General features: G+C 40.7%; 1 protein-coding gene and 1 pseudogene across 1 annotated transcript in view; both read left to right on the top strand.

The window, feature by feature from the left end:
* The window catches only part of CAP2 (cyclase associated actin cytoskeleton regulatory protein 2), a 119,459-nt gene that overhangs the window by 77,152 nt on the left and 26,016 nt on the right, over nt 1-16,291 (top strand). Inside the window, exons 5-7 of the mRNA XM_087820024.1 lie at nt 11,159-11,302; nt 11,622-11,707; nt 15,420-15,525. Of these exons, the coding sequence (XP_087676150.1) occupies nt 11,159-11,302; nt 11,622-11,707; nt 15,420-15,525 (336 nt within the window). The remainder of the gene's footprint in view (nt 1-11,158; nt 11,303-11,621; nt 11,708-15,419; nt 15,526-16,291) is intronic.
* On the top strand, nt 5,725-8,040 carry LOC107531319 (phosphoserine aminotransferase pseudogene; annotated as a pseudogene).

Raw genomic sequence — 16,291 nt, 5'->3', positions numbered from 1 at the left:
GTACAATAATGGTGTGGGGTGTCTTAAGACTCACAGGGTAGTTGTTGAAATCATTTGCATCCCCTGAGTTTGAAATGGAAACTGTAGATGTCATCTCAGCAACGTTCTGCATAAGTGAATCTCTGAGGAAAGATCTGGTCATCCCTAGACCATGGGACACTATCCAGGGCAAAGATAGCAACCCAGTAAATGCAGTTGACTGGGCTGGGATCTTTCAGATAGTGTCTTTGTTAGTTTAAGCTGAGATTTCATGAGAAAGCAGACACAACTGGTGAAAACCAGTCAGCATGGTGTTTGACATACAGTTAATGCTCAACAAATGTTGAAAACAATGACAGGTCAGATTTTTTTTCTGTTTCAAAGAACTAATTTCTGATTAAAGTATATTGTTTTAGATTTTATAAAGCTGGTGAGCTTGAATGGTTTGGGCAGTTTTCTCTGTGGAGATTGATGATTAGTGAAGTCCCTGTGCATTTAAGCGAGATCTACTGCCTTTCAGCTTTAACGTTCAGAATCCCATAAAGTAAAATTATAAGTGATTATAAACTTCATCTGTCACAAACCAAATGGTACCCACCCAGATAGGGGAAGAGTTGCTATCTTCTCAGCGGGGCCTATAAAATAAGCTGAAACAGTAACAAAGTGCAAGATCAGATTCTGCTCGGCCACCCACTGTGGATAACCAGGTTAAGCTTTTGATTTTCAGCCTACTTTTTCCTTCTGGTTTCTCTCTGCCATGATTTTGTATGTCTTTATTTGTAATTGCCCATTATCGACCCACTGCTTCCTTCCTGGATCTCAAATAATCTAACTAATCCATGCCCCTGCCATGAACCCAGCATTTTCTAGAACCCATTTCGTCACGCCCAGCCATGCAGGAGAGTTTCCCTAGAGCTTCGTACGTACCCCAGATTCATTCGTTAGTCTGCGCTCCGATGCATGAATGGGGAAGATTTGTTTTCTCAGACTGGCCACTCTCTTCTTGCTCTACCAGTGAGAGAGTCTACCTGTCGGAACAACTTTAATGAAAACTATAAATCTTAACCTGAAGGAACAGTTCATGTTAAGGGTTTGGGGTGGGAATTTTTTTTACTGCTCTCTGACCCCTGTTGCAGCAAGATTCAGGATATGTGATATTGTGAGGACACAGACTATTGTGGGTCACTGGGTGAACATTTAGCTGTCCATTGAGCTTGACATTTTATATCACCCTACCCTTCCAAGACACGTGAAACATCTAGAGCTTAGAGAAAATTGTGGGCCACATATTTGTGTGAGCAGAACTCTGATCTTGCTCTGATGAATAAATCGTAAGTTTTAGAGTGAGCACTCCTCCAAATACTGCAGCACAGAAACTAGAAATGATGAGAGATGGGGCTCACGCCTGTGAAAAGTGAAAAAGACAAAACACAGTGGGGACTAATGAAGACATGTCCCTTGTTCATTGTGTCCATGGCCCCAAAATCCTAAATAAGACTTTGAATGACTCTGACAAGTTAAAATATATTGATAACAACAATGTAAATTATTATCTGAAAAGTAAGAAATGATCTTTGGAGAAGCTCTTTAGCCTATGGTTTGCTGAATGCTTTTGCAGAAAAGACTTTACATTTAAAATGCCCATTCGATAACTGCAAGCGCACACTGTTCTACCTGTATGAAAAAAATAGAAAAATCCGACATCAAGCTGTAGTGCCACCCCTGAGGTCTTATCTAAATAGTTCTGCTTCCCAGGCTCCAGACCTCTGCATCTCCAGCTGTTCTTTGGCAAATGTCAGTAAAGGGATATCATAGTGGCGATCCTGGGCCCCAGTGTGATATTAAATTATGTTTTGTAAATAAAAGTTCATGCATGTTGTAAGCTTCCCTCTTAGGTATCAGGACAAGGTAACTCCTTGGTTTTACCCTTCAAGAATGATTTTTTTTAAGAACGATTTTTAAGGAATATAAGCAAAAGGCTTTGGAATTCTTGAGTGTATTTTTAAGTGTTTAGCAACCCGAAGGAAAAAAATATATGTGGAATGTAAAGCCTTATGAACATATAAAAATACTTTCCAAGGAATTTTTCATGATGCAATATAATGGCAACTACCATAGTATCGTGTATTTTTGTGGTGCTCAGTAGGTTTTGTTTATTTAGATTGACTTCTGTGACAGTTTGCAAATGTTTTAAATTTCCAAGTTGTCTTAAATGTACAAATGTTTCTGAAAGTATTTCCATGAGGCATATTCTGAAATGTCTAAAGTATTCCTGGACAGTGGAAAATATTTATATAAGAGGAACATGAAGGGGAACAAGCCTCAGGAAATATCTACAGTTGCACCAAAGCAAGTTAACTCAAATTAACATTTCTGATTAAAAATAATTTGCTCCTGACTTGAAATGGTGAAAACATTTGCTTTATTTCTTAGAATTTACCCAAATAATATATTTTTAGAGCACACACTCTTTCTGATTTGGATAACCTTTGCCTGAGAAATTGTTAACTATTCTTCTTCATCTGAAAAATTTATTTTGATAATTTCTGAATATGTTTTCCTAAAGCTACTCCCTGATGGTAAGAAAGAAAGAGGCTTAATACTTTTTGAGATATATAAACTTAATCGCACCTATGTGAATTTTTTTTCTACCATTGAAGGTACAAAACTGATTAATATGTTTCAAAACTTTTTCCTTAATTGCAGAAGAAACGCATGTACATATTAGAAAATTTAGAATATGTGGATAAGCCAATACAATTAAATAAAATTTTTATATGAACACTTCTCTATGTTTCCTGTGGTAAAACTCACACACATGTACACACATGCACACATGCATGCATCACTACTAAAATTGCACAGAAACACATAAGCCAAAGTAATCATGATTAATATTTGGTAATCCAGTTGGCTAAGAAGCACTGCTTGATCTGAGCTTTCTTAGAATTTAAAATGTAGGTGGGATCCAAAAATGAAAAAGTCCAATTTCTACTTTAATGCTGTTAAGTTTGCCTGAGTTGCCTAGTAATGCCTTTGTAGTAATTATATTTAAAACATTCTTTCTAAAATGATAGCATTCTCATAACAGTTGCCAAGAATATATTGATGGGCTTTTATTTGCTTCTGTGCTTGTTTGTTTTAATTGAACTGCTTTAATTCAACTTTTAGGGCCATTCTTTATGGTCTTAACCATTATTTTCAAGTCAATTATGTTATTTTCAAAGATATCTCTAATAATTATACCTACAAGAAAAAGATTGTTTAGCAGTAGTTCTCAACATAGTGGAATTAAGGATGTTCATTGTTTACTTATGTTTTCCAATCTATTTTCCAGTGTTTTATAAAGAGCAAATGGTATTAATTTTATAAACAGAAAAAGAAAGTATTTAAAAAGAAATAACAATAGATTGATCTATTTTCTACCTGATGTAGAACCACATAAGAACCCTGGATTCCAGAAATAACAGACTTATTTCACTTAATTTAATGACAAATCCTTGAGGTCAGACTCCCAGGGTTTGTTCCATTCCTTACAAAACAGCATGAGTGGGAATTTAGTTTTCCTTTTTGGGTAACGTTTCTACAAAGCTTGCTGATAAAGCTCTTCAATTTTCTTTCTGCAAAACAATTATTTCTGGAGCTAAACTGAGATGAAGCTGATAATGGGTCTCAATTCTTCAACTTTAAAGCAGAAACTAAAGTCATAAAGTCCTGAAATACTCTCCAAAGCACAGTCCCATCAAGCTAAAAGAGCCCTTGGAAACATCTGCTGAAACTCACAGTTTGGGCGTGTATCTCCTTCATTTGGGCCATTTATCATCTCTTCTTAAAGCCACTGAAACCTGGGGAAGGAAAGGGGAGATTTTTCAGCTAATCTTCACATGAGCCTTGAAAAATTCTTTTCTTTCAGGGAAATGTCTCCCAGAATAAAAGAAACATGAGTGATAAATTAAAAAATATAATCTGAGTGAGACCTATGCAAAATGGACAGATCTGAAATCATTCCAAAGCACACTAGCTTTTAGATGTGTCTGAGGAGCCTCTGCCATTGCGTTTCATTGAAAAAACCCAGGGTGCCTCTTAAATGTATCTCCTTCTATCAGTGGAAAGCCCTCTTGCAGTGTTAATTGACATCAGTACAATTCAACCTGTGTTTATGGAGTACGCCTAATACATGCTTAATACTTAGAACAGATGGAAGTACCTCTAAATAATAACCTCCCCATTTGCTTTCCATGTGACATCCCACACAATCAGCTTTGATGGAGATCACACCATAACTCTAATGTTCTCTCTGTGTTTTTGATTCCAGCTGTGAAAGTTCAGGATGAGCTGGAGAGTGTAAACCCACTTTAAAGTCCAGGAGAAATCTATTGGCACAAAATAAAAGCTGTGCTGTTTATTAAGGTTGTGCAAATAGCTGTTGAACTTAGTTCTCTGGGCATTGCCTTTTTTCTTTAATGAAGACAATTCTTCATGAAATTACCAAACTAAGGCAGAAGGAAAGTTTCTCAATCTTTATAATGCTTTCATCAGATAACCAATATAAAATATCTTCCAGAATACTCTGTCTCCTCAGACTTTAGAGTATGTTCTTGAGGACTTAGAGATAAACAAATATGGCCTTAATAAATCTATCTAACATTGTAAATACAGTTTCTGCTGCTTCTTCCCTTTGTGGCAGTAGGCCAGGTTTCATCAACAATTTAGATATTCTGGCCTTTCTCAAAAATGTCATTGCATCAAGAATACTATGTCCTAGCAAATTGTTGGAGAAAATTAAGATGCCTTTTAGCAGTTTTGCCATAATTAAAAATCAGCCTGGCCAGTGTAGCTCAGCAGTTGAGCATCCACCTAGGATCCAGGAGATCGCAGTTCGATTCCTGGTCAGGGCACATGCCCGGGTTGTGGGCTCCATTCCCAGTCGGGGGCGTGCAGGAGGCAGCCGATCAATGACTCTCTCAACATTGATGTTTCTATCTCTCTTTCTCCCTCTCCCTTCCTTCCTCTGAAATCAATAAAAATACATTTTAAAAAAATCAGCTGCCTTCTGGGAAAGCTGATAACACACCTTCAACCCAGTGTTGAATTTGAACTAAAAAGAATCCTCTGAAGAGGGAAATGTTTGCCTACTAAAGAGCAAGATTCAGGGAGAGGAATTAAACCTGACTTTTGCAGCCATTAACAAACAAGCACAGAATAGTTGTGTTTGGGGCGGGGGATGTTTGGAGGGTTTTGTTTGTTTTATTGTTGTTGAGGGTTTGGGGTGTTTGTTTGCTTTTCCTGGACTGGCATTTCACCTGACATCGGTTTGCTCAGGCTGCCAGAACAAAGTACCACACGCTAGGGGAGGAATGGGGCGGGGGGGTTCTTAAACAACAGAAATTTGTTTTCTCCCAATTCTGGAGACTGAAAGTTTGAGATCAAGGTGTCAGCAAGCTTGTTTCTCTTGAAGCCTCTCTCCTTGGCTTATAATTAGCTGTCTTCTCCTGGTGTCTACCCACAGTGCACGACTACATCCTAATCTTTTCATATAAGGACAATCATAGTGGCTTAGCATCCACCCTAATGACCTAACTTTAACTTAATTACCTCTTTAAAGGCCCTACCTCCAAATACATTCCCACACTGAGGTGCCAGGGATTAGGACTTCAACATAGGAATTGGGGGAGGTCACAATTCAGCCCATAACAACCCTGATTCAGGGTCCTCTGGCCAAATCTGTAAGACCTTTTCTCTGCGATGGCCCAAAAGGAAAGTGAGAAGGTGAGAAAGTGTTCATGAGCTTTTCACAAGACCTGGCTGGCTGCTGCAGCAATTTTTTTTTGGTTTTCCCGCCTTCAACATGGAAGAATTAAAAATTCCACTGAGAGCTTTGAGCACACTTTGCTTTCTTTCCCTGTATTTCTTTTTGTTTCTCCGAAGTAAAAACATGCCCCTGTCCATCTGCCTATCTCGATTAGGAGGTCACTCTCCTTGTGTTTGCCTATCAGTGACAGGAAAGAGCTGGTCAGTGCATCTCATCAGAGACTTTTAACTGACAGACAGACACCTTGGAGGTCACCTACCATTTTTGAGCACCCACAATATACCTAAGCCTGTACTCTCATCTACTCCTCACAGCAGCTCTGAGAAGTGGGTACCATTATCAACACTATTTTGCAGATGTGATCATGAAATCATAGACACGTTTGGTGATTTGTGGAAAGTCCTAGCCTAGGGAGCAAGGACTTAAACCCAAGTAGTCTCATTCCAGACCTGAGCCCTTAATCTCTTCACAGTACCTTTCCCTAGTCCTCTGGGCAGAGAAGAAACCTGTGTGTAGAAAGCTACCTGTATTTTTCTGAGTTTGCAACATAGAGAATCATCTTGGGGCCTCCCAGAAGACCGGGGTTCTAGCTCCAACTCTACTAACACTTGCTAGCTGATCTTGACTTAGCAAAGTAACCTCTCTGAGCTTGTGTCCCAATTATGTAAAATTAGAGAATTGGATTAGATCCACATTTCGCAAACTTCTAGACTGAAATTCATAAGAAGATACACATTGTATTTTGCTGCCCAGTACATGCATACACATGCGCACACACATGCACACAAGTGCACTGCATAACTGAAACACGTGTCCAAAAATACTCACCCTTACTACATGTGAATGCCCTCTAATGCTTTTTACTCTTTTCTATTTTTTAAAATACTGATTGTGACTTAATTAAGTCTGTCAAAAAACTGAACTAGAGGACACAATTTAGACTTCTGTAGTCCTAAAATTCTGTTAGCCTACATGGATTTTATTAGGAGCCTTTCTTATCTTAAATACACAGTCATCAGAGAAATGCAAATTTAAACCACAATGAGATGCCACCTCACACCTGTCAGAATGGCATCATCCATAAGGAAACAACAAGTGTTTGTGAAGACGTGGAGAAAAGGGAACCCTTCTGCACTGTTGATGGGAATGCAGATTGGAGCAGCCACTGTGGAAAACAGTATAGAGGGTCCTCACAAAATTAAACATTTCTCTCCCACTGACTAGCAGCGGAGCTGCAGCACCATGGATGCCCGAGGTAGGTGGTCAACTTCAGCTTTGGGTGGGAATTTAGTGGGCCAGACAATTACAAGATTTTTATGCAAGGAGGTGGGACTGGCCAGTTCAGTGCTGTCCCCTAAACCTGATTGTCCTGAAAGCAGGAAGGTGTGCTCTGTGGTCAGCTAAAGCCTGAGAAGAAGCCAAGGAATTTGGGACTGCGAGTATCATCCACCCTAAACTTGGGAGTTATACAGAAATTCTAGACCGTAGCACGTGGACATCCAGCCCGGATGCCTCCTATGTGTATTACTGCACCCAAGACCACGCACCACATGGACTTTGACTCAATCCCTGACATCAAGGGAGCAGTGCTGGTGAGCGACATGTCTTCAGACTTCCTATTCCAAGCCAGTGGATGTTTCCTAGTTTGGTGTAATTTTTGCTGGTGCACAGAGCATTGGCCCTGCAGGGGTCCTGGTGGTGATCATCCATGATGACTTGCTGGGGTTCAAGAGAGTGCCTCAGAGAGTGCCCTTGGGCCTGGAGTACAGAGTGCAGGCTGGAAGTGACTCCCTATACAACACGCCTCCCTGCTTCAGTGTCTGCATCCTGGGCTTGGTCCTGAAGTGGAGTAAGAACAAAGGCGGTGCAGAGCCATGGAGAAGCTTAGCTCCATCAAATCGCAAATGATTTATGGTATCACTGATCATTCACAAGGTTTCTAGGTATGTCCAGTGGAGCCCCAGCATAGAAGCAAAATGAATATTCCATTTCACATGGACAATGCCAAAGGAGGTTATGCTTTAGAGAAAAGATTTCTTGATAAAGCTTTTTTTGTTTGTTTGTTTGTTTGTTAATTTTGACTTAAACTGTTCTTGGGCTCAAAATGGTCTCCTTGAAAGGGCAGTAAGCCTGGGGAGGTACCCAGGCCTCTCTGTATAATGCTGTCACCATCGAGGATGCTCAAGAGCTTTGTGAAGAGACTTTGGAGATGAGTCAGCTGTGAACACATCCTAACCAATATATATACTTTAACCTTGAGCGATGTCCAAAATTTAAAGTAACTTAACAATGGCTTCAAAAACTTAAACATGGTATTTTTCTCAAGGGGATATACTTATACATTCTTCCCTCTCTTTTTTTCAAAGAACAGCAAAACGCCACAGCTCTGCAAAGCTGGTGGGATTTAACAGACACCTTAATTTTGACTTAAACTGTAAGCATTTAAAAAAATATATTCCTTTAGCTTTTCTAATGATTCCAGCTTCTGTTGGCTTTGCTGCTACTTTTTTCAGCTAGGTCTCAGTATTCAAACTTGCCTGTGGACTTAACTATGCAAAGTGCAGTTAATGTTTCTGGGACACACAAACACACAGCAAAGGGGTGGATGGAGTCCTCTAGGAGCTGAATCTTGATCCTTTCTAAAATGACAGCAGTGGGGGCTCCTGGGTTCGATAGCTGGTTAACGGTGACCATGTGTTGCTTTATAAGATCTAGAAGTTCCTCGATTCATTCATTGGGTAGAAGAGAAGTCTGTGACCAGAGTGATGCTGTGAGTTCTGGAAGATGCTTGCTGAAGAGTCTTTCCCCCTATTGTGTACCCAATGTCAGTATTTTATGTTGAATATGTGAAGGACATTAAAGTCTTAAAGCATCTTAAAAAATTAAAAATAGCCCCGGCCGGTGTCGCTCAGTTGGTTGAGCATTGTCCCATGCACCAAAAGGTCACCAGTTCAGTTCCTGGTCACGGCACACGCCTGGGTTGCAGGCTGAATCTCCAGTAGGGGGCATGCAGGAGGTGGCCTATCCAAGTTTCTCGCTCACATCCACGTTTCTCTCCCTTTCCCTTCTTCTCTTTCTAAAAAAAATCGGTAAAATTTTTTTTTAATTTTTTAATTTAAAAATAGAATTATGATATGAGCCAGCAATCCCACTTCTGGGTATTTATCCAAAGAAATTCAAAACACTAGTTTGAAAAGATATCTGCATTCCTCTGTTCACTGCAGCATTATGTACAATAGCCAAGATATGGAAGCAGCCTAGGTGTTTATCAGTAGACAATTGACTTAAGAAGATGTGGTCCATATATACAATGGAATATTACTCAGCCATAAAAGAGAATGAAACCATAACATTTGTGACAGCGTGGTTGGATCTAGAGAGTATTATGCTAAGTGAAATAAGTCAGAGAGAGAAAGGCATACCATATGATTTCACATATATGTGCAATCTAAAGAACAAAATAAATGAACAAACAAAACAGATTCAGACTCATAAATACAGAGAACTTGCTGATGGTTGCCAGAGGGGAGGGGGTTGGAGGACTGGGTGAAAAGGTGAAGGAATTAAGAAATACAAACTGGCAGTTACAAAACAGTCACAGGGACATAAAGTACAGCACAGGGAATATGGTCAGTAATATTGTAATAACTGTGTATGGTGTCAAATGTGTACTAGACTTACTGGAGGGTCACTTCGTAAGTTATGTAAATGTATAACCCTATGCTGTACACCTGAAATGAATATAACATTGAATGTTGACTATAATTGAAAAATAAAAGAATTTCAAATTCACAGTCATTTGAGGCAAATAAATATCACATATTACAGTCTGAGCTAATTGCATAATAGTAATAATAATATTAATCACTTCCACTTACTATATACCTTCCATGTGCCAGAGGTTGAATATGCTGTATCTCCTATAGTTTATAGGCTATAACTCTTATTATCTCTGACTTACAGATGAGGAAACCAAGGCTCAGATTAAGTAATTTGCTTAAGGCCGCAAAGGTAGTAAGTGGCAGAGCTGAGATTTAAACTAAGGTCATTCTAATTCCAAAGCTCTTACCTAAAACATTTCGTTTAGGGGACCGTGTATATATAGGGGTCAAGAAAGAAAAGTGAGGTCTGGAAGCTGCAGCAGCTGAACATAATTACTTCCCTAAAGGTTTGCTGTCCTAGTAGAAAGGTATTAAGCCACCACCGTAGCAGTGATTAAAATCTTACCTGGGCAACTTTTCCAATCTCCCCCAACCCAGGTCACCTCTAAACAAGTTAAATCAGAGTCTCTGAGGGTGGGACCCAGGCCTCTGTTTCTGAAAGCTCCCAGGTGATTCTGATATGTAGCCAAGGCTGGAACCTTTGCTCTGAAGTTTTGGTTAAAGAAATTAAAGAGCTTTAGGGGCTTTTCTATTTTATTTCCTGCAAACAAGATTTAAAAGCCTTTTCAACTGCTTTTACAAAGCTGAAGTACAAGGCTGTTGCTGTTTCTCTGGAGCATGCACACACACACAAAATCATATAACCTTGCATCTGCTCTATAAAACCAGAGAAAGTAGAGAGTGCTGACGGGATGGATGGAGAGATGTTACAAGCACCTATCTCTGCGATACTTCATAAGTTAGCTCACATGGTTTTGAAAGTCATTTTTATATTGCTAGAGAAATCAGTTGTTGAATTAATCAGAAGTAGTCATAGGCCAAGTTGACCCAGGACATTGTAGAAAAAGTCAGACCAGACTTTAAGGTAACTATAAATATTATAGGCCATCACTTTTTTTAAAAAAGAGCCTCTGTGAAAGATTTCCACTTTTTCATATGGGTTATGGTAACTCCAATAAAAACAAGGACACTCCTATAGCAATAGGAAGCTATCCTTTCACTAACCTCTCACCCACCTGATTTTAGACCTGTGTTATTACAGCATGTGGTCTATGCATTCCTGAAAACCTAACTGACCCACAGCCGATTTCACTCTGTTCCATACGTGATTTCTAACACAGGGCTGTATCATATGCTGGTGGGGGGGTTCCATGTCTCAGGAGACGTTAATGTTGTTAAAACTGTGCAATTTTCATTCCCTTCAAGGGCTCTTAACAATTTACTTTAAATGTTAATGAAAAATCCTATCTTTGCAGGCAAAGCAAAACAGAAAGTGAAATCAGTTATCCAGATAATCTATGTGTTCTTGAAAGTCTGCCCCAGAGAATGAAAATACAGTATTATCATAACAAAAACCCGTTCTATTCTGAAAGCCACCGACAAATGGGGAGCCCTGACTGCTGCTTAGGCCAACGTGGAGGCGAAGTGCCCTGTCCTGTCCTGTCCTGTCCTGTCCTTAGTAACCGTGCCCAATGTTTGCTTACAGAATGAAGTGGCTGCTCTTCTGAAGCCCATATCGGAAAAGATTCAGGAAATCCAGACCTTCAGGGAGAGGAACCGGGGCAGCACCATGTTTAACCATCTCTCAGCCGTCAGCGAGAGCATCCCTGCCCTTGGGTGGATAGCCGTGGTGAGTCGGCCGAGTGTCAGCCCCGCGCCTGTCACACCTGTGGCGTGTCTCGGAGCATCCACAGCTCCTCCAGGCTCCTGCGGCCCGTCTGTCACACCCAGGGCAGAGGGGCGCCGGCCGAACGCACCGGCTCTTTCTTTGCTGCTCGAAGCTCGTGCTTTGTGTTCTAAGATGTGGACAGTGTTCCACCAATATTTATGGAGCAAAACGTGCCTCCAGCTTTCAAGTCAACACCTCCATTGCTTTTCTTCTTCTTAAGTCATTTTCTTTCTTACCCTTTTTTTCCTTCTATGCTTGGGTGACGGTGCTGTTCTCTCAGTCCCCCAAACCCGGCCCCTATGTCAAGGAGATGAACGATGCTGCCACCTTTTACACTAACAGGGTCTTAAAGGACTACAAGCACAGGTACGTACCTTCTTTTACTGACCGAATTTCCAGTTAATCGCTTATTAGACATTTGCTACTAAAACTTAATATAGTTCATTACTGATTCTTTTCAAGGGCTCTTAACAATTTACTTTCAATGTTAACGAAAAAGCCTGTCTTTGCAAGTAAAGCAAAACGGAAAGAGAAATCAGTTATCCAGATAATCTTTGTGTTTTTGAAAGTCTGCCTCAGTTTCTCGTAATGGATAAACTCTACCGCTTGAATGCATGTCATCTATTATGTATTCCCACAATAATGCGAGAGCTGTGTGAGAATTTGTGATGGACCAGCCCTGTATGTTCACAGAACTTTTACACTGATCAAAATAGAGTTGGTGGGTGAGCAGAGAGAAGGAAGGGGGAATCGGGAAAGGAAATATAAATGAAGAACAGAAATGAGATGAGACGATAGACCAGGCCAATGAGAGGAAAACCAGAGGTTGCATTAAGATGAAATACAATTGGGGAGACCAGAGAGACATCTGTAAGAACAGCAACACTCAGATGGCTGTTGGTAATACAGATGAGTCTGAACCAAGGGGTTTGCCTAGAGAACCAGCTTCTAAATTTTAAAACCATTGCTTTCTACAGCCCAAATCATTGATCTTAGAAAGACCTAAACTAGGGTTAAAATGAAAATGAAACCAAATGGAGAGACACCAGAGATATATCCAGGAAAATGTCTCCTAAACTACAGTGCTGCCTTCATACAGTTTATTTTTCCCATGTTAGCAAAAGAGGTCTTGTAGCTTTTAAGAAGGGCAGCTTTAGGAGATGTAAGCATGCCTTTCTCCTCTTTGTCCCAAAGGGAACTTTGATGAAGAAAAAAATAATTATACCCAGTGACACACTTCGTACAACTCCAACCGCTGCCATGTTGTATTACAGACTAGAATTGTGCAAGGTGAATGAGAAAAAGCATCCAAAATGCGAGACAGCCTGCTCTTCTCACGCAAAAGTAATTGTTCAGGAATAAATTGTTATGAAAGCTGGACATAAAAATTATGTTGGCACGAACCTGTGCCCATCGTGAACTCCACATCATTAAAGATCTCCCATACCTAGTCTTTTTTTTAGGACTGGACACTTAGGCACCACCTAGGTCTCTGTTTTTTTCCGTATCACCCCTAGAGGCCATTTCTGTTTTTATCTCACTTCATCAGCTCCTGGCCTCCTCCCAGCCCCTCCCTGAGTGTGTGTTGGAGCCATGGGTGTGAGCAATTCTCTCCAAGTGGCAGCATAGCCAGGAGGGTTGTTTTCACTTTTTGTACACGCGCAGATAGAGCCCAGTGTTTGCCCCTCGATGTCAGCTATTGAGTAGAAAACGTACTTCTGGCAGCATCAAGGGCAACTCAGCTGTACCTGATGGACCACCTGGAGACTGTTTGCTGGGGAAATGCAGTCGGAGGTGTGCACTCATTCATTTCACTTCCAGAAGTAGCCAGACCAGTCCCAAGTCCAGGGGTGGCAACCTGACAGGAGCAGAATCCTGCGCCCCACTCACCCAGCACCCACTTAGAGGTGCACCCAAGCCAGCTGTGCCTTCACTGTGGGCTCAGTGCTGCTGCGGGGGGTGCGGGCTTTCGCCACGCACTGCCGCCTGCCTGCAGCCGGACCCGCGGGTAGAGGAGCTGAATCAGGCTTCCTACGGTTTAAGCAGAAGTACTGCGGGCCGTGGATTCTGCGTCTGTGCAGCCTTACGCCTGGCTTGACTGGTTGGTTGGCTCCTTTTCAGTAAATGAACAGTAAGTTCATTATTTTTACTTTGCGGAGGAATGGCCTCTCCGAGTCATCCTCATTAAAATTGCATGCCCCCACCGTCGCTTCTTCCAGAGCAAATGAAAACTGAGGATGGGTTTGCAGCTCCTGATGTGTAAGTTGGGTCCTGCTCGCTGTGTTGTCTCACAGAGGCTGACTTCAGGCCAGAAGACACATTGTTACTCCTTATTACAAGTTTTGCTAGAACTTCCGTCAAGTCAAAATCATACTATAATAGTTAAAAGAAAAATGAATTTGCTTATACCTATTTTGACCTCATTGCTTGTTAAGCTTTTTAAATAGAAAGTATATTGAACATGCAGCCTGCTCTTTCTAGAACATCTACAGACGTGTGTGTTGTGTGTACATACACATATGTATATATGCACATATATGTATAAAATAGCCGCATATAAATATGTGTATACATTTTATTGAAATTGACTTAGTGCTCTAACAATAGCTGTTCTATATACAGCCCCCAATGTGCAGGGCACTGTGCTAAGACCCTCACAAACCCCATAGGATAAAGAAACTGATAGGGGAGACGTATGGAGCTACTCTTAGCCTTTGGGGTTTTGACTGTGGAAATGGGAGAAAGTAAAAATGAGATTTTTTTGCAGATTTGATTAATATAATCATTAAATCTAAAAATATAGAACAAAATCACACTCTCATTTTTCCTCTTTGAGGGGTAATTATGTCTTCAGTTCCCCATTTCACTTTTCTTTAGTGCATGACTTAATACAGTGGGATTCTAAGCATGCTGGAGGTACTTTCCATGGAGCTTTTCAAGGAGAACAAAACATGTCCAAGGAAAAGTCATTATTGACAAGAGCTTTAGTAATAGAGGTTTCCTTCAGTGATTGCCTTCACATTAATGGCCCAGGTTCATGATGAAGTTTGTTAACTGAGATCTCATAATTGTCTCATTTACCTCTACTCCATTCAAAGTGGAAAAATGTGTGGGTGAAAATTATCCAAAGGAAATGCAACTATTTTTGCCTATCTACAAGTTTAATATTTCTAACAGTCATCTCAATCCTGTATGTTAATCCTGTTGTAAAAGGTAAGCATTTACTACATCTTGGTTCAGCAAAATTGGGAAAAAAATACTGGTAACGCCCCTCCTTGCTTGCATTACCATTATGAATATCAAATTAAGGTAATTTAAGTGAATTTTACCTTTTTTTTTTTTTTTAATATACCTTTATTGATTTCAGAGAGAGGAAAGGAGGGGGAGAGAGAGAGATAGAAACATCAATGATGAGAGAGTGATTGATAGAGCCCGCAACCCGGGCATGTGCCCTGACCAGGAATCAAACCCCGATCGCCTGGATCCTAGGTCGACGCTCAACCGCTGAGCCACGCCCGGCCAGGCTGAATTTTACCTTTAAAAGTATGGAATGATACCCATTTGTAGGAAATCGTTTTTCTTATAATAGCAACTTCCTTACCAGTGTAAAATTCTCCAGTTTGGTTACACTCAAACCAAATAACTCAATCAAATTATTAGAAAACAAACTAAGGTACCTTTTTCCTTTTCAATGCACTTCTCCTTCCTGAAAGCATGTTGTTTTCATTTTGCATAGGAACACTACAGAAAGGAAGGTCACCTCTCTAGTCATCTTCCCATTAGAGGTGACATGAGGACACATGACCTGAATTGGCTTGGTTCTGTGGGGGTCCCCCTCCGCGGTCCTCTCTGCTCCCCACCTGGAGCTCAGGGCACTCGGCTCCCCGCAGGAGAGACCTGGAGCACCTTTCTTTCAAGGTTCTCTTTGGAATCAGTTCACGGTGACTGGACTAGAAAGACAATTGCTCCAGGATCATCCAGCCTTAGTTACTGGATTATCACGCGCCTCCCTGTTGTTGTTTTTTAATCTGATTTTAGATCCTAACTGCGTTCTCTTTCATTCTCTTTTATAATGAAGTGATTTACGCCACGTGGATTGGGTGAAGTCATATTTGAACATTTGGAGTGAGCTTCAAGCGTACATCAAGGAACACCACACCACAGGCCTTACTTGGAGCAAAACAGTAAGTGCCAACCCCTCTTCCATCTGGCTAACAAGCACCACACATATTCATCCCTGGTAGCCTAGTAACCTCACACTTTAGAATTTGCCTCAAGGAAAGCAGAAGAGAAAATACACATGTAGGAACTGTTTATGAAAATCTTATTTGTCATGGGAAAATCTGGAAACGGCCTATAGGATATATAGAAAGAAAGTGGAAAAGTTGTCTATGGTAACAACATTGGAAAGCTGTTAAAAACAATATGATAATTACATGGGAAATGGTTTACTGGTCAGTTTAGTGACAGAGTGCAAAAGCTTATGAGTACTAAATGGCATATAAATTAAGGACCTGTGCGATAAAAATAGAAGGAAGCAGAAGTTTGAAATTGTTATTAATCTTAAGGAGATAGAATTATGAATAAAATGTCTTTTTTAATGTTTTTGCTTTCTCCTTTGGTGTTTTAATGTTTCTCGAATCATATTTTTGCATACTTAAGCAATTCTAGTTCTTTGTGTGATATCCTAGTCCTCAGTTAAAATCCCAGGCTGTGGCTGTTCCCACTTTGATTCCCGAGTGAGATGTTCATCTGACCTTTGCCCTCTCCCTCAGCCTTCCCCCTTCCCTCCCTCCTTCCCTCCCCCCTTCCCTTCCCTCTTTCCTTCCCTTGTCGCACTGCGTCCCAGCACTGCCAAGCTGCTAGCCGAATCCTGACCACGTGCAATGCTTAGGTGGAACCAAATCCAATTGTTATTGTTTCAAATTTTTCAGATTTCATATGGTTCAG

The sequence above is a fragment of the Miniopterus natalensis genome, chromosome 9 (genome assembly GCF_054644295.1).
Source record: "Miniopterus natalensis isolate mMinNat1 chromosome 9, mMinNat1.hap1, whole genome shotgun sequence".
Taxonomy (NCBI): Eukaryota; Metazoa; Chordata; class Mammalia; order Chiroptera; family Miniopteridae; genus Miniopterus; species Miniopterus natalensis.
This window is presented reverse-complemented; position numbering and strand designations above follow the sequence as displayed.